Below are 25754 nucleotides of genomic sequence, written 5' to 3' on the forward strand. Positions count from 1 at the left end.
TGTGCATCATGGATCAGAATCCACACCCATGACTTATGGAGCTCATCATAGCACGACACCATTCTCAAGGTGGAGGCCTATGGTATCTAAGGAGGCTGAAAAAAGAATCAAGAAAGCTGAAGATATGCGAGCTACTATCATCATGGAAGAATTTGTAATGGACCCTAAACACGTTTTTTTTCATGTGGCCATAGATTGCTCTGAGGAGGGGGTTGTATATGATGTGCATATAAAAAATGTTTGCACATGCCACGTTTGTTTTCATGTGGCCATGGATGGCTCTAAGGAGTTGGTTCTATATGATGTGCATATAAAAAATGAACCAATGTGCACATGCCTAGATTTCCAAAAAAGAGAATCTGCCAAAAAACCATACCTAGCATTGAAGCATTTATATTATATTTTCTTGTGTGTCTTGGGGCTTAATAAAAATGTGCATATGTTTATACATTATCCCACACTTTCAGTTGATATGGATATATCACCAGCACTTAGCCATCCTACTAGGAACAACATTTTGTCTCAAAGACCACTACTCTTTTATCCATTTTTGGTTGTGAACACTTACATCCCACCATCTATGGAAAATTGCCATAGTATTTAATGAAAGCTTTGGTTTTGAAAATTGCCATAATACATATTAGATATAATGCCTTTCTATCTTGTCGAAATGAACGTCTTGTTATATCATAATGAAAGTTTTATTTTTGAAATTTGTCATGCTATAGTGTCAAGATCTTGACAACCTGAAATATATTTTTGAAAATTGTCATAATATGTATTACATCTAATGCCTTCCTATAATGTCAAGATCTTGACAACCTGAAATATATTGTGATCAATGAATATGTTTTTCTATAAATTAAAGTCATGTTTTTAAGAAATTATTGTCACAAAAGAGCTTGCAATTTCTTGGGAGAGAGAGAAAATCTTGCAAGATAAAGCTCGTAAAAAAAATTCCCTCTATGTGGATAATTTTGTACCTTCATGGAGAGGGATGGTGTGTTTCACACTTCTGAAGGAATTTATGTCAATTATTCCGAGAAAAAATCATGAAATTTCTTGAGCAAGGCTATCAGTTCTCCTTCTTGCTCAAGGGCGAGGTCCTTGCAACAATAAACATTGGTTTAGGTTCTTTACTTTTGCGGCCAGCGAAATTGCTTTTTTGACCTTGGTGGGGCCATTATACGAAGCAATTAGCTCTCTACCTAGGCTTCTTTAAGCCTTCTTGTCGTGTACCCCTTTTTCCCCGATTTTGTAGAACTTATAGTACTCATCCCCTATCATCCTCTTGAGGCTTGGCGAGATCTTTTAGCTTTTTATCTTCTTTCTTTGCCTCTTCAACCTTGACTTTATTGAGCTTGTGGCTAGCAACTCAACAGAGCTTGGATTTCTCGAGGTTCATGGACTCCCCATCACCTTTACTAGTAGCCACAATCTTGTTAGTCTAAAAGGTGATCTTGTTTTCTTTTTTACTATGGATAGTGCAGAGGTTGATCATTCTGTGGAGGAGTTTGCTAGGTGAATCACTAGCTACTCATAGTTCAAAGTTGATGTTGGCTCCTAAAAGGGATGTTGCACTAGGCATGAACAAGGTTATTTTCATCATGTTCAATCTTGCTGACCTTGTTCCAAGCTTTTGTAAAGCTCCATTAAACCCTCATCTTTCAAATCTTCTCAAGCACTCTTACTATTTCCATAGCCAATTAAGTGACCTCAAATGGCATTGGCTACATTTTTTAATATGTGCATGGGATCTAGGAGATGATTTATAAGCAAGAAGACCAAATAAGGGAGTTTACAAAAAATGAAGAGCCTTTTCATTCTAGGTGGAAGTTGGTTTCCATTCAATCATATGACTCTAGCCAATCACTTGCCTTCAAAGATGGTGGCTTTTGACCAATGTTTGTAAGGGGTGGCCTTCTGTAATTTCTTTGAGATATTTATATATCTTGCATCGGAATGCCTTCCTGTACAGTTTGAAGTTCTTCTATCTAAATACTCATCCATGGTGAAATACTATAATTCCAAAATCACTGGCCATGTAGACCATTGTGGAATGCAATGGGATTGATGCCTAACTTGCTTCCTCTTGTGAGATATTTGGATGAGGATAGGAAGAAGCAAATAATGCATCTATTATCTCCTCCATTGGCTCCTTCATCATTTGTGACCAATTCTTGATGTTGGGTAACTCTTCCTCACCTTGCCCTTCCTCACCTTGCCCTTCCACATAGTCTTGACCAGAGTGTGCTCTCTCCATCCCCTATGAATTGTTAGATGCATGTCTCCGCCTTCCAGATTGCACTCACATCCTGTTACACTCATAAATATTCTTCAATTCTAGCTGGGTCTTCATCCTATGAAAAAAATATACTAATGATTGATCCTTTACTTATCAAAAGAAGATAATTTGGCTAAGGAAGGAAATAGCCTTTTTTTTAAAATCCTGGGAGTTGGGCCAGCCTCTATAAGCTTAATTATAAGACTTGACATTATATTTTTGTTATTGCTTTGTTGCTATTCAAACCATCATGCTAATGGCATAACACGTGTCTAAAGTCATCAACATGGTTGATGGGACAAGTGAAATGACCATGCGATGTGATTCATTCTTGACTTTTAAGGCTACATTAGGTGTAATTAAAACCATTCTTACATTAATGGGTCACTTTAATTAACAAATTTACATCATATCTGCTACTCAAACCATCCTACTAACAACGCATTAAAAACCAACAACACAAGTGACCTAGTCATCAATCACACTGATGCGACCAACCAAGTGGCTTATGATCCATTCCTTGAGTTTTGAGGGTGTATAATCATAATCAACAATAAGCCCCCAAAAAAGAAGTAAGACCAACAATGCCATAACGAATCAATGCACTGACAGTACCGTAAAATAAGAACATGGATTTTACTGCTCCATGCTCTTTTCCTTGTGTAAGACTCCTAAAAATGGTGAGCAATGCAAACACCATAGCGTAGCAACGACATTAACCCCCAAATTTTTCTTATTAATAAGGATAATTAGATGAGAAATACTTATGCACCATGAGAGTTTCAAATGTTATGACAACGTTGGACCCAAAACCATAGGACAATAGGACTGAGAGGCTCACAAAAATAAGTGAGTTGGGTCTTTTTCTTCTTTTTTTCGTACACACCCGGGGCCCACTCAAGTGGGTGGAGCCGATTTCCCCTTCCAACAATTAGCCAATTATCATGGTCGGGCAAGGGCCACGTACCATCGGGCAAGAGCCACGAATTAGGCATCCCCCATGACCACCGCGATGAGTTGGGTCTTTTTCTTTATCGCCCTTGCACTGGTTTATGTCCTCAAGGTCAACATGATAAATGTTTCTCCATGCTATGTGCTTATTAGACATCTCCGAAGCAAGTGGTGCTTGCAATGACTCTTCATCATCAATCACACACACTATCCTTCTTTGGTCTCTCAGTCCTATAATCCTTCTTGACAAAACCCTGGCAATCCAACTAGCACACGAACTTGGAAGTATAACCATCCAAAACAAGAAAAGAACTGAAGAGTATCCAAACATTCCTCTTGGACGCGTACTTGGTGTGCATAGATGACATTAGTGTTTTCACAAATAGGTGAGGTAAACTTTTAGAACCATATTCCACATGGGGATATGTGAGAAAACAACCCCCCCCCCCCCCCCCCCAAAAAAAACCCGCTCAGGAAATTCTTGTGATTACATAACAAACAATACACAGTCTTGACTAGACTTCAGGCTGGAGGAGCACCTGCAGCTGCCGGCCTAGGAATAAGCAATGCTTGTAAGGCCTTCACAACAATGCTCATAGTTGGGCGATAATCTGCTTCATACTGCACACAAAGTGCTGCCACTGCTGCCATCTGGATCCACGTACACAACACAGGTTAAAGAGAGACAGAGAGAGTATGCACTTAGCCGTTAATAATGCTAGAGTGGGTAAAAAAGTAAATCTTGAAGAGCATGTTAAAATGGCATCTCAATGTCGAGACATTGCAGCCAAGCACAAGCGAGCCAATGTGGTGCAGGATACTCATGAGGAGAGGAGGAAAGTAAAAGGTCCTAAATCATAAAATTCATGGACCCAACATTGAAAGAACTTGGGGAGTTGGAAAAGGTGGCACAATGGAAAAGCTCCTCCGTCTTTAAGAAAAGGTGGCACAATGAAAAAGCATGAACCTCCTTGTTTGAATTACTCTCATTTTTGAGACCTCCTTGTTTGAATTACTCTCTTCATTTATAACAGAAAAAGGCCACCCTAGAGAGAGAGAGTAATTCAAACAAGGAGGTCTCAAAAAGGTGCAAGAAGGACAACCGGACAGTCTACAAGGATGGGTGAGTGATTATGTAGGAAAAGCATGAACCCATGTCCCACTTCTAAATAGGGAAATGTGACCTGTGGGACAAAACTTGCAGGCCTATATGAAACTTTATGAGCAGTATGGATGGCCGTCTCAAAAAAGCTACGTGTTATTTTGGGCATATTTCGATATAAGTATCCTTTATGCTTAAGAGGGGGGGGAAAAGAGGACCAAAAGCTACGTGCCTTGTTAATCTTACTTTTTAGAGTACTTACTCATAAAAGCCTGCATGCTTGATGCGTGGGCAAAAAGTTAGTTGTGCTTTTCAAAAGCTGGAGCTTATAGTATCCACCCACTATTAGCAACCATCTGTAATCCCCTGCACTCCTTAATTCCCTACACATTTGCTAATCTTCTGCATCTACTCCATGGCGGAACAAGAAGCATCTGTTAGAAGTCATCTCCTGTCTATACCTATACACCACGGCCTTTGTTGTGGGTGTGCCCACCCTTATTAGGTGTTTTCTCATTTTTCCCCACTCTCCGTATTTTTTTCCCCATTTTTCCCTATTTTTCTTGGCTTGGGTGGTTGCCATGTGTTGGCAGGAGGGCCCATGAGCTAGCCGACTGATTCTTCAGGTCCACGACCTCTCACAGTTGCTGGCCGACTTGATACAGCTGGCCGACTGGTGCACTTTGCTGGTCGTGGAGTTTTCAGTCCCTGTCGGCTGCCTTTCTACAGGCCGACTGCTTGTTTGGGGTCATATAAAATGGCCCCATAGCCCCTTGCCATTGTATCTTGTATTGTATTCAGGATCTTCTTGTGTATATAGAGCAGAGTTACACACTGTGACATGTGAGGGATTGACCGTCGTAAACACAACCTTAGGCTAACTAAACTGCACTTAATGATGCTTAAGAGATAGGCCAATAGTGTCAATGCAATGCAATGCAGCTATATTAAATGAATGGGTGACAATGAGATTTAAATAGATCTATGATGCTGTCCTAGATGAAGATCCTTCCCGGGATGAGATGGATGGGCTGAATGCTGAAGATGAGGACTGTTCCTTGCTCCAATGCTGAGGTCCACCCTTCGATGCCGGCTTCCCTCTATGTAGGAGGTAGGAATGATGACTTATATGCTGAATATGCTGCCTATGATGCTGAATATGCTGATTTGATGACTATATGCTGGATGAACTGCTATCCCACTGACTTTCCCTTGTCTCCTAGGAAGGAAACGCTGAAGGGAATGCTTGGAACTGATGAATGCTGAAAACGCTGATGCTCTCCTTGTTGCCTGGGAAGGAAACGCTGAGGAGATACCACTGCTGAACTGAGATATCATGGACTGAATGGATGCGCTTCTATTTATATGGGAACATGGCTGCTGGTCGGCCAGTTTGCTGCAGTCGGCCAGCCCCCCAGATACTCACGACTTGTCATAAATGCCTAGAAGGCTGTCGGCTGCCCATACCATGCTGTCTGCTGGTGCTAATGTGCTGTCGGCTGGTGCTAACAACCCTGACCTGATGCAAATGAATGCCTTACATGGTCATGAAGACTAAGGTGCTGATGTTGGTGCTGAAACACCCCCATATACATGCTTATGCTGATATATGCCTGTATAATACTTAGATGTCCTGATTAATGCTTGATGATGCCATGCCACTTGTACACCTGATGGGTGTGCACGTGACACATGCCTCTCTCTCTTCTTCTCTTGTGCTGTCTATTTTCTGCACTGTGCTTGCTCTTGTATTCTCAGATTTGGTCATCATCTCTGCTGCATATTCTGACATGGTATCAGAGCTCTAGGCTCTTGATAGCTCTTGGGATTTGTGTGAGCAAGAGGGGGACTGTTGTGTTGCTGATTGGTGGACTGTTCGGGACTGTTCGGGAAGAGGAGAAGCAAGAGGAAGGTGGGCTGATTTGCTGGACAGCCACTTGCACTTCTTTGTTCCCACCCACCCAAACTTTTTCAGTTACATCCCCGCGCAATGGCAAATTTGCTAGAGATGGCTGAGAAGCATGTGAAGATCCCAACACTCCCCACGTTCCCGGTGGACCGTCAGTTGGACGGGAACAACTACGGCATATGGAAGGTTATGATGGAATCTGTTCTGGAGTCATATGACCTTGCTGATTTCATCGTTGTTGGGGTTCCACGGCCGGAAGTAGAGGAAGGGGAGTTACCGTCGATTCGAAAGGACCGCGAGGCACAAGCACAAATATGGGATCGTGTCAACGCCAGGGTCCGTTCATTTATCTTCCTCAACTGCACACCGCAGGTAATCAATCATATCAAGCATATGACGCTGGCCAGAGGTATATGGCAGCATTTGGCTTCTCTTTACAACAGGGTATCGCCCATGAAGGGAATTTCCTTGGAAGTACAGATGCGGGTTATAAATCCTGCAAAGTCGTTGACGATGCGGGAGCACATTAACAAGCCGCAGACTCTTCCGCAATAAGTTCTTCAAGTTGGGAAGGAGATATCGTCATAGGATATGGCCATAACGTTGATGTCCCATTTGCCCTCTCAGTACTCAGCACTCTACTCGTCTCTGATTACCAGTGGCAGGCCCAGCACCATTACATGGGAGGAGCTTGTGCCCATGGTCTTGGACCAGGAGGAAAGATTCTCGAACCCTCCACAGGGCGGAGGTTCGGAGGCCTTAACTGGCCAACGGTCGAAAGGCCGTAACAAGGGCAAAGGGAAGGCTTCACTGGAGAAGTCTTCTAAGAAGAAGTCCGACGCTGACCACGAGAAACTAAAGGCAGAGAGGACCTGTAATGATTGTGGCAAGAAAGGCCACTATTGGAGGTAGTGTCCCAAGCGGAACACCGAGAAGGGGGAATATTCCTCAGCAGCAACCATGAAGACTCCAGCTTTTGTGCACTTGGAGGTGATGGACACCGATGTTTCATTTTCTTCAGGCAGGGAGGAGGTTGGAGGACTCTCCGCAACGGATACTCGGGAGTGGATTCTAGACAGTGGTGCTTCCAGGCACATGACTCCTTCCCGTTCGGCTTTACAGGATCTCTACAAGTATTCTGGTCACATTCTTATTTGGGATACATCCACTATCCCAGTTCACAGTGAGGGAAGGTTGGAGATAGTTCCCGATGGCAGAGGGGGGAAGCATTCCTCCCAAGTGTTATATGTTCCCACACTTGGTTTTCATCTGTTGTCAGTGCATCAAGTTTGCAAGATTGGCATACGAGTGGAGTTTGATGAGCATTTTGTTGCTCTCCGGGACAAGGCAACAGGCCAGGTAGTTTGGGAAGGTGGAGTGGAGAATGGAGTTTACAAACTTTCAGCACTCTCTCCCAGGTCCTCAGTTTTGTGATGACTGACAGTCTGGTAATGGCCACTTAAGTGTGGATACGCTGCAGGTGCAGGCTTTCCTAGACCAGATGGTGGATAGCTTGCCAGATGATGGCAACAGTTGATAGGAACTTTCCAGTACAGATGTTGGTAGTTCTTGTGTTTGTCAATCAGAGGAAACTTTACACGTAACTTATGCTCTAATGTCTCGTAGTATTCGGGACAAAGAAATTCTTGTAGTTGAGGAAGCTCTTTCCACAGGGACCTCTTGGAAAGCCAAGCAGGTGGCAGTTGATTACTTGCAGAAGGAGGTGGATGTTGCACATTCTCCAGGCTTTGTGGTTCCGGATTCAGAGGGGGTGAAGGCCTTGCGTGGTCTTCAGCAAGTTTCCAGGACTTGGCTTCCCACCGTAACAGGTGTTGATCCTTGTGAGCAGTATGGTGTCTCTTTGACTCGGAAGCAAAATGGTTCATCGATTTGGTTGATGGATACCAGATTGGACGGAAGCTTCCTGATGAGGCTGTTGAGCTCATGTTTGCAAATGACTCTTTGGGAGGCAGGATTGTGTATCTTGTGGTTTCTGCAGCATGCCAAGGATCTTGGACTCTTTTATACAGGAGGGGAATTGATGGATGGAGTCCGACTCCACGGTTGGAGTGACTCAAATTGGGGAGGAGATCCAGACACGAGGAGATCTACTTCAGGCCAGTTATTCAGTATGCCGTATCTCAGTTGAGCAGATTCATGCACAGCCCGCGATTGTCACATTGGCAAGCTGTGAAGCGTGTATTTCGGTATTTGCAGGGTACCTTGTCTCTTGGATTGCTTTATCCTGAGGGGGGTGACATGCAGCTATATGCTTACAGCGATTCAGATTGGGCTGGTGATTTTGATACCAGACATTCCACTAGTGGAAATTGTTTCTTTCTTGGCTAAGCAAGAAACAGACCACAGTGGCCACTTCGTCTTGTGAGGCAGAGTACAGAGCAGCCTACACTACTACCGTTGAGTGTGTATGGTTGCGTCGTCTTATGACTGATATGGATATTTCAATGGAGGAGCCTACACCTATCTATACTAATAGTCAGAGTGCCATTGCCGTGGCCAGGAATCCTGTGTTTCATGCTCGCACGAAACACATTGAGATTCACTATCACTTTGTTCGGGAGAGACTCCAGGCAAGTGATATCAGTCTGATTTACTGCCCTACAGATCAGAATGTGGCAAACATCTTCACCAAGGCACTACCACGTCCGAAATTAGAAGCATTCCGCACTGCTTTGAATTTGTTTCCTTTTGGTGGATGATGTACAGTGATCACATATCACTCCAGGGGGGTTTGTTGGGTTTTATGCTGTGTATGCACCCAGGGGAGTGCTAGTGATCATCAGTAGGTTACTGGGGCACTTTTTACTTCAGTTAGTGGAGGTTTTTCCCCCCAGTTTAGCTTAGTTTCACTTATAGTGGTTTATAAGTGATTTGGTCCACGTGGCACAGTTTATGGCCGGACCATGTGAACACACTTTAGGTCACATCTTTTATATGTGGCTATTGTACTTCATTTTATTATTATCATCATATGAGCAAACGTGTTCCTCTCTCACACACACGCCTCCTGTTGGTGTACCTTCCAAAACCCTAACCCTAACCACTCTTCCCTACAATACCTTCCGATATGCCAAAACTTGAAGATGATGATGCCACCTATGAAGCAAAGATGCAGAGTTTGATGGAGGGATTAATGGAACTCGCGAAGGACTCACGTTTTCCACAAAACTTCAAAGCCGATTCTAAACCACGAAAGCATGGGTCTCAGAAGAAAGTTAAGCCTCAACATTCGGCTCCCATCTACCCCAATTTTCAGCCATACCCTGATTCTTCTTCTTCTTTTCGTTTGAAGGCTCTCACCTTCATTCAACAGTTTGATGCGGCATTTTCTGGTGGTGACTTCACAGAGGCATCTAAGGTATGAAAGGCAGCTTCTTTCCTAAAGGGTAATGCTCTTCAATGGTGGTCGACACTTCTTCATCAGGGAATAGCACCTAGCACTTGGGTGGAGTTCAAGCAAATCTTCTCTTCCTTATGGTTAACACAGACTTTTGAGGTGGATGTTATGACAGCTTGGCATCGATTAGATTCCAGAGATTGTAGCAATCTGGAAGAATATAACAAGAAATCATGGGATGCTCTACTACCGGTCACATCCTTTAGGCCCGTGTCACTAGTTGAGTAGGTAGAGACTTATTGCTGTGGGTTACCCAAGGAGCTTCGAGATTATTGCATCAAAACAAAGGTCATTAATATGACTCAGATGATAGAAAATGCTCAAACTGGATATGCCATGCTTACTGGTCAGATGTCAGGATTCAAGGATCAACGTCTCTTCTCCAAGAAAGTATCAAAGGAGTCAAGAGAGACCAAAAACACTAAACCACGAGAGAAGGGGCAATCCAAGAAGAGAAAATTTCAGCTCTTACCTCAAAGGACAGATGAAGAAAAGAAAGAGCTTATAGCTGGCAACAAATGTTTCTCTTGTGGAGAAGCGGGACATCGGTACTATAGGTGTCCGAAGAGAGCACCTAAAAACGCAGATGATTCACAGGAAGAGCCTAAAGCAAAGAAGCAGAAACCGTCTACTGGACTAGTACCTAACTTGACAGGGTTGAAGCAAGGGGATGCATCTTCAGAGTTATGCAGAGCATGGGGAAGACTTTGAGATCAGGAGGTTTTGATCTTTTTCGATCCTGGGGCTCGTGAAAACGTCATCACCCCCGAGCTTGCAGCAAACCAGAGGAGATGGGTGTGTTGCATGAGGCTACTTTGGCTTGTCCTGGACATTCGGTGGAGGTTACACCGATCATTGGGAAACTACGTCTCAGTGTGCAGACTTACACGGACAGAGAGGATAATTTCTTCATAATGCCTTTGGAGGGTTGTGATGTTTTGTTGGGTATGCCTTGGTGCCATAAGGTTAAAGCGGTAGTAGATACTTTCAATAGGAAAATCTCTCTGACTAATAAGAATAAGGAACACACTCTTGATGTAAAGCTTAAAGGGGAATCTATTCTTGTTGTATCGGCCTCGGCCATTTCTCGTTTAATAAAGAAGCATCTTTCTGTTTACTTACTGTTTGTCAAAGAGAATCAGGATACCACAGATTCTAACCTGTCTGAGTTGGATAAGGAAAGATTGGACTTTCTCAAAAGTTTTCAAGATTGTTTTTCAAAGACTTTGCCGGGGGAATCGCCGCCTGCTAGGCCTGAGGATCATGGGATTGATTTGATTCCTGGAAGTTCACCACCGAATAAGCCACCCTATAGGGTGAGTGCAGCCCAACAAGAAGAGATTATGAGCCAAGTGCGTGATCTGTTGGACAAAGGTTTGATTCAGCCGAGCTCTTCGCCCTATTGTTCACCAATGCTTTTGGTACAAAAGAAAGATGGTTCTTGGCGGATGTGCATTGATTACAGGACACTGAATAAGATTACCATCAAGAACAGATTCCCTATACCTCAAATCGATGATATTTTGGATCGGTTACAAGGAGCAGCTTACTTCAGTCGCATTGATCTGAAGAGTGGATATCATCAAATTCCCATCAGGCCAGAAGATGTGCACAAGATAGCTTTCAGGACAACTTTTGGACTCTATGAGTTTTTGGTCATGCCTTTTGGTCTTATGAATGCTCCAACGACTTTTAACAGGATGATGGATCGGATTTTTCGACCCCACCGTGCTTTTGTGGATGATATGATTGTGTTTTCTCACTCAGAGAAGGAGCATCGGGAGCATTTGACCAAAGTGTTTGAGGAACTCAGAAAGCATAGGTTGGTTGTCAATGGAAAGAAGAGTGAATTTTTCATGCAGGAGATTCACTTTCTTGGGCATATAGTGTCTAAGGATGGCGTTAGGATGGATCCAGCAAAAATTGAAGCGATAAAGAATTGGCCGGATTTACAGACTATTCATGATGTGAGAAGTATCTTAGGACTTTGTTCATATTAGAAGAGGTTTATCCGATTCTTTGCAGAAATTGCTTCACCTTTACGTCACCTGACCAAGAAGGATGTAAAATTCCGATGGACAAAGGAAGTGGAAGTTTTCAACAAGCTTAAGGAAAAGCTAACCACTGGTCCAGTTTTGGTTTTACCGGATCTTCATAAACCTTTTGTGGTACAGTGTGATGCATGCGGGAATAGCATTGGAGCTATTCTTATGCAGGATGGACATGTTATTGCTTAAGAGAGTAGAACTCTGTCACCAGCAGAACGGAACCAACGAGTATATGAGAAGGAGCTTCTTGCGATTATTCATGCTCTTTCTACTTGGAAGCATTATCTTCTTGGGGCTGATTTCATTGTTCAGAGTGATCATCAGACTCTTCGCTATTTCCTTACCCAAACGAAGCTTTCAGAGAAGCATATGAGATGGGCAAACTTTTTGTCCATGTTTCACTTTCAGATTGTTCATGTGGATGGCAAAAAGAATGTGGTAGCGGATGCCTTGTCTAGGAAACCACATGTGGCCGCGTCTCCATTATCTTTCATCATGAACTTGATGATATGCGAGAACAGTATGCTCATGACTCAGATTTTGAGCGGATTTTTTATCATTTGACCAAAGGAGAGCGCGTTGACCATTATTCTCTCAAGGAAGGATTTTTGATGATGCATGACAAATTGTGTGTCACATCTCAGTTGAGGCCGATGGCCTTATGTAGGCCATCGTGGTATTGAGGCTACAGTGAAGGCTTTGGAGGCATTCTTTTATTGGCCTACTATGCGTAGGGATGCTGATGCTTTTGTTCGTGATTGTATCATTTGTCAAAAGGTGAAGTATGACCATCAAAAGACACCTGGGTTACTTCATCCTTTGCCTATTCCAGATAGACCGTGGGAGAGTATTGCTATGGATTTTATCTTTGATCTTCCTAGGACAAAAAGTGGGAATGATGGCATCTGGACTATCGTGGATCGTTTCAGCAACCAGGATCATTTCGTTCCAGTCAGGAAGAAGATTAATGCATAGCAAATGGTGAGGATATTTTTGACGAATATCTTCAAATACCATGGGATGCCCACATCTATTGTCAGTGACCGAGATCCTCGAATGACGAGTTTATTTTGGAGAGCATTGTTCGAGAACATGAAGACTTCGTTGAAGTTCTCGTCGTCTTTTCATCCACAAACAGATGGGCAATCGGAAATTGCCAACTCAGTTGTATTGGATCTTCTAAAGTGTTATGTTTCGGATCATAAGGAACAATGGGAAAAGTATCTTCCTTTGGTGGAGCTTACAACAACACCATTCACACTTCAACAAGTAAGGCACCTTTCGAGATTGTGGAAGGCGGGAAGAAAGTGTCCAAATACGCAGCGGAGATGATAACCAAATCTGAGACCACAAGAGCAAGTAGAGTGCAGAAAATAGACAGCACAAGAGAAGGAGAGAGATATGCGTGTAACTCTGCTCTATATACACAAGATCCCCAAGTGATACAAGATGATATGACAAGGGGCTGTGGGGGTCCATTATATATGGACCCCACGCAGCAGTCGACCTGCTCCAAAGGCAGCCGACAGGTACAACATCTCCACGACCTGCCACATAGACCAGTCGGCCACCAGCAAACATGAGTAGGCGAGCTCTGTACTGCAGTCGGGTACAGTCAGCCAGAGGATGTATGCACCTGCCAGCTCAGGACTGTCCCCCCAAGCCACAGAAAAATGGAAAAAATGGGAAAAAATACGGGGAGTGAGGAAAAATGAGAAAACACCTACAAAGGGCGGGCACACCCACAACAGAGGCCCTGGCGTCTGGTAAAGACAGGAGATGACTTCTAACACCCCCTCTCAGCTCCTGGCTGTGAAACCAACCCTAGGGAGCTGGAGTGCCGCCTGAGCGTAGTCTGAGGTAGAGACTTCGTGAAGAGGTCCGCCGCATTGTCCTCCGTCGAACAATAAAGTAGCAAGATGTCACCAGCCAAGATCTTCTCACGTACAAAGTGATACTGTATCTCTATGTGCTTGGTCCGGGCATGAAAGACCGGGTTCCGAGCAATAGCTATACAACTCTTGTTATCACACTGGATGACTGTGGGCTCCTTCTGTGGAAATCTAATCTCGCCTAGCAGCCTCCGCAGCCACACAACCTTGCAAGCAACACCGCAAGCAGCCCGGTACTCTGCCTCTGTCGAAGATAGGGCAAAAGTTGGCTGCCTCTTACTACTCCAAGAAACTACTCCTAAGGCGCTGGAACATGCTCATCAAAGACCACATCCCGGCTGACAACAATCTCATTCCTCTTTGGATCATACAATCTGTATCCCTTGGAAAGAGAATTATACCCCACAAATATAAGCTTACGGGATTTGGAGTCAAGCTTCCCCCTCCGCTTCTTCGGAATATGTACATACGCATCGCTCCCAAAAACACGGAAGTGGGAGACATCAGGTTTCCTGCCAAAGTATGCCTCAAACGGAGTCATATTAGGTACTGAAGTCGTTGGAGACCGATTGAGGGTATGGACAGCCGTTGCCACCACCTCTCCCCAAAGTGGACGAGGAAGATCACGATGCTCCAGCATGGTCCTCGCCATCTCCACCACAATCCTGTTTTTGCGCTCTACAACTCCATTCTCTGAAGGCGATCCTGTATTGGCCAGTTCCCTCTTGATGCCATGATCTACACAAAATCTGACGAAAGCATTCGAAGAGAATTCACCCCCTTTGTCAGCCCTGAGAGTCTTGCAATCCAGACTCTTTCTCCACCATCACGTGCCAATCCTTGAACCGTGCAAAAGCTTGGTCCTTCTGTGAAAGAAAGTAGACCCACGTGAATTTGGTACAGTCATAAACAAGCAGCATGAAATAGAGAGATCCTCCCAATGATGGTGTCTGCTGAGGTCCACACAAGTCAGTGTGAATCAACTCCAATGATTTTGAAGCCTACCTGGAAGCCTGCTTCGGAACGGATTCCCTGTGCTGCTTACCACGTATGCAAGAACTGCAACGTCCTTGCTTGCTGGCAACATCTGGCAAGCCAACCACCATCTAGTCCCGGAAACCTCGCCGCAGTGCATCCACATTTAAGTGGCCAAACCGAAAGTGCCACAGATCTCCGACCTAAGAACCTGTCAAATGAGGAGAGTGCAGAGAGCTTGTAGATACCATTCTCCACACCGCCTTCCCAAACAACCTAGCTAGTCTCATGGTCCTGTAGAGCAACTGAATGCTCCTCAAATTCCACCTGAAAGCCAGTCTTGCATACTTCATGCACTGACAGAAGATGAAAACCAAGAGCAGGGACGTAAAGAACACGGGAGCAATGGCTTACCCCCCTTGCCATCAGGAATAATCTCCATCCGGCCCTCACTGTGTATCGGAATGGTGGAGTTGTCGCCAATGAAGATGCGATCCAACTGCCGTTTTAGATCCAAAAAGAAGTCTCGGGAAGGAGTCATGTGCTTGGAAGCACCACTGTCAAGAATCCACTCCCGGGTATCCTTTGCGGTGAAGCCAACTGCCTCCTCGCTCAAAGATGATGAAGCATCTGAGTCCATCATCTCTAAGTGCACAAATGCTGGAGTCTTTGCAGCTGAGGCTGAAGAATCAGCACTCTTCCCATTCCGCTTAGGACACTTCCGCCAATAGTGGCCTTTCTCGCCACAATCATTGCAGGACCTCTCGGCCTTCAGTTTCTCTCGATCTGTGTCAGGCTTCTTCTCAGAAGACTTCTCCGGTGAAGCCTTCTCTTTGCCCTTGTTGTTATTCTGGCCTTTCAACCGTTGGCCAGTTAAGGCCTCCGAACCTCCGCTGTGAGGAGGGTTCGTGAATTGTTCCTCCTGGTCCAAGACCATGGGCACAAGCTCCTCCCATGTAATGGTGCTAAGCCTGCCACTAGTAATCAAAGAGGAGTAGAAAGCAGAATACTGAGAAGGCAAGTGAGACAGCAAAGTAATGGCCATATCTTCTGATGATATCTCCTTCCCAGCCTGGAGGACTTCCTACTGAAGGGCCTGCAGCTTGTTAATATGCTCCCGCATCGTCGACGACTTTGCAGGGTTCATAACCCGCATCTGTACTTCCAAGGAAATCCTCTTCATGGGCGATACCCTGTTATGAAGAGAAGCCAAGTGCTGCCATATGCCTCTGGCCAACGTCATATGTTTTACATGATTGATTACTTGTGGTGTGCAGTTGAGGAAGATAAATGAACGGACCCTGGCGTTGACACGAACCCACACCTGTGCCTGTGCCTCGCGGTCCTTTTTGGTTGACTGTAACTCCCCTTCCTCTGCTTCCGGCCGTGGAACCCCGACAACAATGAAATCAGCAAGGTCATATGACTCCAGCACAGACTCCATCACAACCTTCCATATGCTGTAATTGTTCCCGTCCAACTGACGGTCCACCGAAAGGGTGGGTGGGTGGGAAAAAAACTTACACCTGCACGTGGCTGTCCAGCAATTCAGCCCGCCGTCCTCTTGCTTCCTCTCTTCCCGTACAGTCCCGAACAATCCACCAATCAGCAACGCAACAGTCCCCCTCTTGCTCACAAAACTCCCAAGATCTATCAAGAGCCTAGGACTCTAATACCATGTCCAAATACGCAGCGGAGATGATAACCAAATCTGAGACCACAAGAGCAAGTAGAGTGCAGAAAATAGACAGCACAAGAGAAGGAGAGAGATATGCGTGTAACTCTGCTCTATATACACAAGATCCCCAAGTGATACAAGATGATATGACAAGGGACTGTGGGGGTCCATTATATATGGACCCCAAGCAGCAGTCGACCTGCTCCAGAGGCAGCCGACAGGTACAACATCTCCACGACCTGCCACATAGACCAGTCGGCCAGCTCTGTACTGCAGTCGGGTACAGTCGGCCAAAGGATGTATGCGCCTGCCAGCTCAGGACTACCCCCCCAAGCCACAAAAAAATGAAAAAAATGGAGAAAAATACGAGGAGTGAGGAAAAATGAGAAAACACCTACAAAGGGCGGGCACACCCACAATAGAGGCCCTGGTGTATGGTAAAGACAGGAGATGACTTCTAACAGAAAGTACCTCCGATTCTACATACAAAAGATAAGATCTTCGAGGCAGATCGTTTTGTGGAGAATATGGATGAGGCTTATAAAAAGGTCAATGTGGCTCTTCAAAGGACTCAAGAGAAACAGAGGAAAGCAGCAAACCTTCACCGTCGATCATTGGTTTTTGATTTGGGTGATTGGGTCCTTTTGAGATTTGAGAAGGCTAGACTCACGAAAAATGAAGGGTAAACAGAGCTTATATCCTAAATTGAATATGCGGTACTATGGGCCTTTTCAAGTGAATGAGAAGATGAGTGATGTTTCCTATCGTCTTCAGTTACTGGATCATTGGAAGATTCATAATGCATTCCATGTGAGTCTTCTTAGACCTTTCAGAGGTGAGGTGCCTACAGATCAGGTTGATGAGACACAACCAGACGTAGAAGAACTTGATGAGATTCTTCAACCGGAGCAGATTTTGGCACATAAAGAAAGAAAAGTCAGAGGAGGGAAAGTCACGTCGATATCTGGTGAAGTTTGTGAGCTATTCACCTATGGATTCGAAGTGGATGGAGGAGGGTGACTTGGCAGATTCACCGAGGATACTACAACTTTACCTCGAGGCTTTTGGTTTGGAGCCTACCTTAGAAAGCGCTTCAACAGGTTCAGTTGTGGTGTAACACGCAGAAGCTCTGGGGGTCTTCTTTCAGCCCTAAACACCACTGGCAAAATGCTGATGCAAAACGCAGACATGAAGAGAGAGTAGAGGGAGAGAGAGAGAGAGAGATATGCTGGAAATTCAGTATATTCTTATGATACAAAAAGGTGCCTACTTCTGCAGCCCTAGACTGCCTCTTACAAAAAGGTGAACATCACCCAAAAAACTTGTCCTACTCTAGGACCCTAAGGACGCAACTCTTATGGAGTTGAATGAATTACAATGATGAGCATCTACGCCTTTTATAGCCTTTTGAACTTCATGGGGTGCTGGCCGACTGCCGACTGGACATAAAATCATCAAAATGATGCGCCTATAGCCGCCTGGGTTCTGATTCAGCCAACAGCTCTTCTGGTCTCAGCCGACAGCTCCTGCTTTGTTCTGGTACAGCCAACAGGGGAGCAGGTAAAGCATCCAGGGGGACATGATTATTCACGAAGTGGATGCTCTCGATTTATGTATTCCGATGTTCTGTTTCAGTTGGCAAGACATAGCTTTCTCGTTGCTCTCTTAGGTTCTATTTCAGTTGGCAGATCCTTTGAATGAAGAATCAAGGACAATTGCTTTGTTTTAAGAGGGGGGTATGTTACAGGACTGAGTATTTTACCTCTTTGTCTTAAGCATTGTAATTATGTTTTAAGCATGTTTAAGCATTCACTAATCATGTTTAATCCAGTAAATGCATGTGTAAGTCTGTACATGTGTGTGGATTCAAATACATGTTTGGTGTGTGTACATGTGTGCATGCTCATAAGTTTGTTCATGTGCATGTATATGTGTGTTTCTCTTACCTTGATGCAGGAGCAGCAGCTGAGGCATCCTGTGGGTCAACGGTCAGCCCAGTCAACAGCTGATGTGGCACTACCACGTGGCACAGGTGCAGGTGCAGGTGAGGTGAGGTGACGTGGAGCTGCAGGCATGCTTTGTAGACGGCTGGCTGTAGTAGGGGATGACGGCTGGCTGATGTGGCAGGCTGGACTGCACGTGTGCAGGTGCTGCCACATGGGCAGGCAGCCGGCTATTTGGTGGATTCAAATACATGTTTGGTGTGTGTGTACATGTGTGCATGCTCATAAGTTTGTTCATGTGCATGTATACGTGTGTTTCTCTTACCTTGATGCAGGAGCAGCAGCTGAGGGATCCTCTGGGTCAACGGTCAGCCCAGTCAACAGCTGATGTGGCACTGCCTTATGGCACAGGTGCAGGTGCAGGTGAGGTGAGGTGACGTGGAGCTGCAGGCGTGCTTTGTAGACGGCTGGCTGTAGCAGGGGATGACGGCTGGCTGACGTGGCAGGCTGGACTGCACGTGTGCAGGTGCTGCCACATGAACAGGCAGCCGGCTGCCACGTAGCAGGTGCCAGGCGCTGCAATGCAGCCAAGGGCAGGCAGCAGCGAAGCGTGGGCAGCAGCAAAGCATGGGTGCCGTGCAACAAGCGCAAGGCAGGCAGCAGCGAAGCGTGGGCGCCGGGCAGCAAAACGCAAAGGAAAGCAAACGCGAGCGAAAAAGCGCCGGGCAGCCCAAAAGCGAAAAATAAACTCAGCGTGGGATTTCTTTTTTCGAAAACGCTTAAGCACCATGTATTTTTTTTATTTTTATTTTTATAAAAAAAAAGAGAAGAGAAAAGCTATTCGACAGTTTTTGGGAAAAAGCCTTTGTAATAGACTTTTCTATAAATAAGGGGCCAAGGCTCTTGTATCCCACAACACATCTTGGGTATCTTGGGTGAAAGCTAGAAGGAGATCTCCTCCCTGTGGATCAAGGGGGCATATTCTCAGGAATTGTACAAGGGCTACGCCGACCTTGAGTTATAAATAAATACTTGCAGCGTAGACATAAAAAATATCTTTCTTTTTTCTGCCTAGATATGAGCTAAGTGATTTTTATGGTACACTAGGAGGATAGGCATCCAAGGTAGGAGAGACATTGGCCCCAATCTACTCTTATGTGGATAAGATGGTAACTTGTAAGCATACAGAAAACAATGAATGCTACATTATGTTTATAACTTTATGGCACTTCCTTCAAGCAGACAAACGAAAGTCCCTTCTACTCAATAAAGAAACACTAGAAGGGGAATTTATAGCATAATCAAAGGTCAACTACTACTGCAAAATCCATGTACAAGAATGTTATGATACAAAAAGACAACTAGTTTGGTTTAATCTACTACTGCAGAATCCATGTGGCAAAATGTTATGACCCCAAAACACATAATTTGGCTTTAATGGCGAGGTTACTTTGATGCTAGTTGTTGGACTCTAATGATGGGTTCATTAGACTCTTCTAAGTATCGGTCAATTATAAGTTAATAACCCTAATCTCTCTGTGCATGTTTTGGAGAGCATACTACATGACCAATGGATAACAAGATTTACAGTCCAAAATATCAACGAAAACTGAAGAAGGTAAATCACCTTGGCAACTGCTTTGATTGGGTAATCCGTCTTAAGCTTGGGATCCACACACTGCTTAACTTTTTCTTCACTTAGTCTTGGAGTTGCCTGCATTAATACATCATCACTTCTCAAAAAGCTTTGACCGATAATTATAATGATTGTCCAATATTGCTAATTTATGAACTAGCTAGGAATGCATGTCTCACCCATGCAACCAGATTTTGCTTCCCATGTGGTATGATATGGTCCACTGGTTTTCTCCCTGTGAGCAACTCCAATAAAACCACTCCAAAATTGAAAACATCACCCTTCTGTGTAGGCTGTGTATACTGTCCTGTCAGCCTGTCATACCTGAAGGTAAGATTTGTCAGCCTGTAAAAAAGAGAATTTATGCAAACACAGATTGATCACTTGTGTTCATGGATCTGGCATTTATCTGTAACCAAAACCTTGCTTTTTTCATATAAGAAATTCACAACAGCCCACAATTTGAGCCATAATAACAATAGATATATGTCCTATACAGAACATAATTACTCTTTCACACGACCCTAGCTGGTAGCACCATTTCCCTTCTCCCCACTCACATGTGATAACCTATCTAGCATATCGTGAATCTTTGTTCCTTTGGGGGCTTGCCTGTGGACCTTATTTTATCATCCGTCTTGAGCTTTCAATCATTGCAAATAACCTCAAGCATAGCATTTTCGTTTGGCTTTCAACCCAAGAATTTTAATCGTCCATGCATTAATTGGCCTTGATCCCATGAACCTTGCCATGTAAATTGGCCTTGATCCCATGAACCTTGCCATGTAATTTGGGCACATAAGAAGGATTAGCCCTAAGAATGGCCCAAAAACATTTAAATGGCTCGTTTAAGAGAACTTGGCCATTTGCCATTGCCCCTGACGACAATGCATCTAACCAACTGAGATCCTCTACGAGAGAAGCCTAGGGTCAGCTCCCACCTCAAGGCATAAAAAACAATATAGACAACTATGTACACAATCTATCAAACATCAAAAGCACTTCAAGCAAGGCATTTAAGTAAGAAACCTTACTCTGGAGGAACATAATCAGAGGTCAAACTATAGCTGGGATGGACATCGTCTGTGTAATGTCGTCGTTCTGGCAGTGTACTCACCGAAGAGTAGAACGTTGAGAGCATGAAATCGGCAATTTTGGCAGTGTAGTCACCAAAGAGTAGAACATTGCAAGATTTGATCTCACCATGGACCATTGTCGCATCATGCAAGTATTCTAAGCCCCTTGCCACTCCCACTGCAATCTTCACGCGTTGCATCCAATCAAGGACAGGCCCGGGCTGGGCGCCTAGGACACCTTTTCGGCCTTTATGAAACAGCAAATATCACCGAGTCAGTTGATATCATTATAAAATTGTTGGTATAAGCTTTAGAGTAGTATTCTGCATACTTAGCAAAAGGAGAACAATTAGCCATCAATGAAACTCACATTGTGGACAATGCCTACAAGTTTTTTTTTACCATGTAAGATATCATGTAGAGATCCCATCGTTGCAAATTCATATGCCAAAACTCGTAGATTGCCATCAATGTAGGATCCAATAAGCTCCGCAATGTTTTCGTTCTTCAGCCTTGAAACCCTTGAGGCCTGTCGTAGAGCTTGTTGTTCAGTGTACAAAATGCGACAGGGCAGGTCTCAGTGCGTGACGGTCTTACCATGACTCGTGACTACAGGAAAAACCTACCTCAACTAAAAACTCCTCGTCGGATGACTCATGATTTGTGCCGTGGAGTTTCTTAACAGCCGCAAATCTGCCATTACTCAGCCTCGCCAAGTAAACCCGTCCATACAAACCCTCACCTATCAAAGTATTTGCTCCAAAATTTTCAGTCGCCTCTCTCAATTCATCCAATGATATAGCCAGTTCTTGTATAGTCTGGACGGTTTGTGTAACCGGGTTCCGAACTGCCAGATTAGCCTTTTGGGTTGCAGGATAACCCTGCACATTTCGCAAAGCCTTTCTTTTTGGCAACCAACCTTTTCGCAACCAACCTTCTCTAGAAAATAATTTCAGGTAGACTTGTGCTGCAAAACTCATGGAGAGTCGAGTAAGATCACAAGAGTTTTTAAACATGGTTACTTTTAAAAGAGAATTCAGTGAAGTGCAACCTTATTCAAGTAAAATCACAAGAGTTTTTAAGAATGGTACCTTTTAAGAGAAATGCAACCTTATTCAATTTTCTTCTATACAAGCATCCACCATCTTGTTTTTAAACAACCAAAAATAAGGCCCTCTCTGCAGTAATTTATATTCTGTCATGAAAAATGAAGTTTCTAAGGTTTTTTGGCGTTTATCTTTTTTAGTATAAAATCTTTTTCAATCACCCTCACAGGCATGGTGAAGTGCATTATAGATGCCCGCTCCGTCGTAGAAGTGTGGGCTTTCTAAGGTTATCAGTGCTAAAGCAGGACATGCTTTCTAAGGTTATCTCTACTATGAGATGGATAGCGGGGTGACCCCCTAATTGTTCAGTTGTGAAGACCTTCGAAATGATCGGAGCCTAACCAGGCAGCCGGCCCCTCTCCCTGCGTATGCCGCTAGCCCTGCCCTCCCATCCCACGCACCCTCCTGCACCAGCCTTGCGCCTCCTCTGCCCCGTCCCTTTCTTTTGCTTCTCATCATGGCCAAGCATCTCCCGCCCACTCTGTGCACCCGCCTCCCTTCCTCCCCTCTGCTTGCTTCTATTCGCCTTTCACCCTCCTTTCCTTTTCCTTTCCCCAAGTAGACTAGCCCCCACCGATTCCTTTATAGAATTTCCTCGTTGCCGAACCCTACTCTACGGACAGTACGCAGAGCAAAAACAAGTGAGCACTTCATCACAATAAAAGCTTCAGAAGTATTTGACAATTCAAAACGAGAGATGCTGACCTTGCAATCGGACGAACATGTACGCCAACACATCTGTGACTGGTTGTTCGCTTCCAGCTTCATCTCCTTCTCGTAGCACTCTTCTGCAGCAGTAGTACATCTCCAAAGGTATGTTCAGTGGGTGGGGATGGAGAAAAACACCTGGCACCTTAGAGGACCGCTCGATCATTTCTTCCATGCGGGTCAGCATGCCACTGGAGAGAGTGCGTGATAACCATTGTGCTTCGCCATGACGGTCATGATGATCACCTAGAAGAAGAATAGAGGCCTTGAAATATCGGAGCATTCTGCAGATTTGTTGGAAGGTCGGTCTTACCGAGGGCTCCCCATCCCAGCATTTCTCAATGTAGCTCGCCAGTGCAAGCGGACAGTGGTGGGGTAGCTTGGGTCTCTCACCTCCCCTCACTCTCCTGCGGATATTGCTCCCTTCAAAGGGTAACTTTCCTGTCAAGATCTCATAACAAACCAATCCAAAGCTGTAGACATCGGCCTTCTTCGTATATTTTGCCTTGGGATCACCTTCCACCTCGTCCTCAGGGCTGGTCTCGAAAACCTCGGGAGCTCTCCATGCAGTTGTGCCTGTCTGTCTTGTGGTGTACTTTGAGCTGGCTTGCTTGGCTTTGGACATTCCAAAGTCTGCAATTTTAAGATGTGCATGTAGACCACCCATCATGGTAAGGTATGGATTCGATTGGCCAGAATGTGATGGAAAGCTTACCAGAATGTTGAAAGATTTGAGATCTCGATGAATGATGCCGAGGCTGTGCAGGTACTCCATGCCCTTGGCGATCTGGAGCATGAAGTCCACTGCAACCAGGAGAGGGAAGGGAGGATTCAACCCTTTCCCCATTCTGTCCATCATCAGAACCCGAAGGTCTTGATGCATCAGTTCCATCACTAAACTACACTTCTTGAGAGCCGGGTTCTTTGTGCAGCACACAAGGTGTATTACATTGGGGTGCCGCAACCTGGCCTGAATGACCGCTTCCCTCCCAAACTCTATGTCATCTTCCACATAGAAGAATTCTTTGACTGCAAAGCGACCCCCCAGCCAATTGGTCTCATGGACTGTGCCAAAGCCACCCGTGCCAATAGCATTGTACTTTGTTTTCAACTCCTCTGGATCTACCCAAAGGTATGCTGGCAAACCATCACTTGCCACACCTTCCAGATCTGAGGCGTTGGACAGTTTCTGCGAAATGATATCAGCAAGGCATGACATGTCTCCTCCTTCCTCTACCTTCACACTAGCCAAATACTCCAGAGCAGAGCTTAAGTCTTCGCCCGCACCTTCAGCTGCCCAAATCTCGCCGATCCTTCTCATCTCCTGCATCAAATCCATGCTGTCAAGATGTGCACCCCTCAAGGCCTGCTCAACCACATAATAGCACCAAACCAGGTCGTGCAGATGAAGATCCACAACATCCGTGCTTATCCCTAGCTTGAGTGCCTTGTCTACCAGCCACATATGGTTGTCTGAGCTTCCTCTGATGCAGTCGTCCAGACATCTTTCCCCTTCTTGCATCACGTGATAGAGAGCCTCCAAAGGCCCACTTAGCTTGTGAGATAAGGTCTCCTGCTCAGATGACCCCAACATGGAGCAAGCGTGTTCTACTTGCCGTATGACTGCATCTAGCACCAGTGAGTAAGACCTTGCAAGGCATCGCCACTTGCTGCGATGCAAAATTAGCAACGAATTGCAGTCGAGTCTGCCTTGAATCCGTTGGCATAGCTGGCCACAAGTCTCGGGGATGTTTCTGATATGGTCTGGCCAGATAGACGACATCGGGCAGCTACCTCAGGTTGCCGCACAGTCCGGGGTCAAAACTCTTTCTTTACAAAATTGAGTTTCGCAGAGAAGCTCTCTGAGTCGATATCGGGCAGCTACCTCAGGTTGCCGGGTCAAAACTCTTTCTTCACAAAATTGAGTTTCAACACACGGCACTCCAGCACGGATGTAGTGGACCTTCATCTTGGTTTCAAGTTTGAAATTGTGGAATATGACTGCTTATTATAGTTGCCTCTCCCCAATGTTAGATAAAAAATCGAACTACCTAGATTAAAAACTAACTAAAATCTCAAAATCTTCAATGTTAATTTCAAGGTTTAATCAGTTTTTTTCCAAATTGAGCCGTGAAAAATAAACTAATGGACGGTTTTTAATACACTAAAGGACATTGCATGCTTTCCCTGATTTATTCTTTCCGAGGCTTGTGTTTCATATTTCTTCTTTTAGTCTCTCTCTCTCTCTCTCCCCCATGGTACCAATGTATCACTTTTTGTCTCGTTGACCTTTGGGGTCTTTCATACATTAATATTACTTTGTTACTCTCTCTCTCTCTCTTCCCCTCACCTTGAGCAAAGGACAGGTTAATGTGACTTCTCACTTGCTGACTCCTAGCAAATTGAACGGATAATGTTGCCTAGCAATGCCCCTAAGCATCATCAAAGTATTTAGTATTGAGTTGGTTTATCTCCCCTTATCTTCATTCACATCATTTGCCTCATGTTAAGGTTTGGGAGTATGACTACATTTCATTAGGCAAGAAGATACTGCAAAGCAAATATGGTGATGGATTTAAAAGGACTTATAGAAAATCCATATTCATGGTAGATGAGTGATCGTTTGGACAAGAAAGATTTGCAAGTCCAAGCAATTAGATGATATGCCCTATGCTCCCCTCGTGCCCCTCTATGAGAAACCAACCTACATACAAATATAAAATTGCCCATAAGTAATCCTTATTATTTAATATCTTGTTGTCCCTTTACGGGCTAGTGTTATAACCTTAGCTCCCCCCTAGCTAAACACACATGGCTACCCCCACCACTCCTTATCCACAATTGTGGTGTGGCCCAATCCCTCAAGCACCTTGCTACTATGATCCCCCCTCCCTCATTGAACTAGCCTTCCCTATGTCCTCCATTTCCTCAAGTTGGTGTGTGATCCTCAACCCTTATATCCCCTGCCACCTCTCCCATACTCCCTCCTCCTTGATGCCCCCCATCGTCATAGTCAACCAAGAAAAGA

The 25754-nt window shown here is 44.7% G+C and overlaps 1 protein-coding gene across 4 annotated transcripts; it reads right to left on the bottom strand.

The window, feature by feature from the left end:
* Positions 1-3553: 3553 nt before the first annotated feature.
* Positions 3554-24700, bottom strand: LOC147628397 (uncharacterized). Of its 4 annotated transcripts, none has more exons than XM_086813501.1 (8): positions 22724-24700; positions 21539-21879; positions 21315-21441; positions 21040-21159; positions 20871-20937; positions 20016-20160; positions 19828-19914; positions 3554-3886 (listed from the first exon to the last, which is right to left on the bottom strand). In XM_086813501.1, the coding sequence occupies exons 1-8, from the start codon at positions 24507-24509 to the stop codon at positions 3758-3760; spliced, it is 2802 nt and encodes a 933-aa protein (XP_086669627.1). In that variant the 5' UTR covers positions 24510-24700; the 3' UTR covers positions 3554-3757. The 4 variants fall into 4 exon arrangements, with proteins under 4 accessions (XP_086669627.1, XP_086669626.1, XP_086669625.1 ...); XM_086813500.1 differs by having other exon boundaries at positions 20016-20181; positions 22724-24697; XM_086813499.1 differs by having other exon boundaries at positions 20871-21159; positions 22724-24697.
* Between the last annotated feature and the right edge of the window lie 1054 nt (positions 24701-25754).

The sequence above is a fragment of the Cibotium barometz genome, chromosome 19, assembly GCF_041138505.1.
Source record: "Cibotium barometz isolate CiBa-2024 chromosome 19, ASM4113850v1, whole genome shotgun sequence".
NCBI lineage: Eukaryota > Viridiplantae > Streptophyta > Polypodiopsida > Cyatheales > Cibotiaceae > Cibotium > Cibotium barometz.

Coding starts and splice junctions, on each gene's coding strand:
- LOC147628397 (XM_086813498.1), bottom strand. CDS start 24,509: ATGTCGTCTATCTGGCCAGACCATATCAGAAACATCCCCGAGACTTGT. Junction 21,880..22,723: donor CATGTTCGTCCGATTGCAAG/GTCAGCATCTCT, acceptor TGAGTTTTGCAG/CACAAGTCTACCTGAAATTA. Junction 19,915..20,015: donor AGCAAAATCTGGTTGCATGG/GTGAGACATGCA, acceptor GTATTAATGCAG/GCAACTCCAAGACTAAGTGA.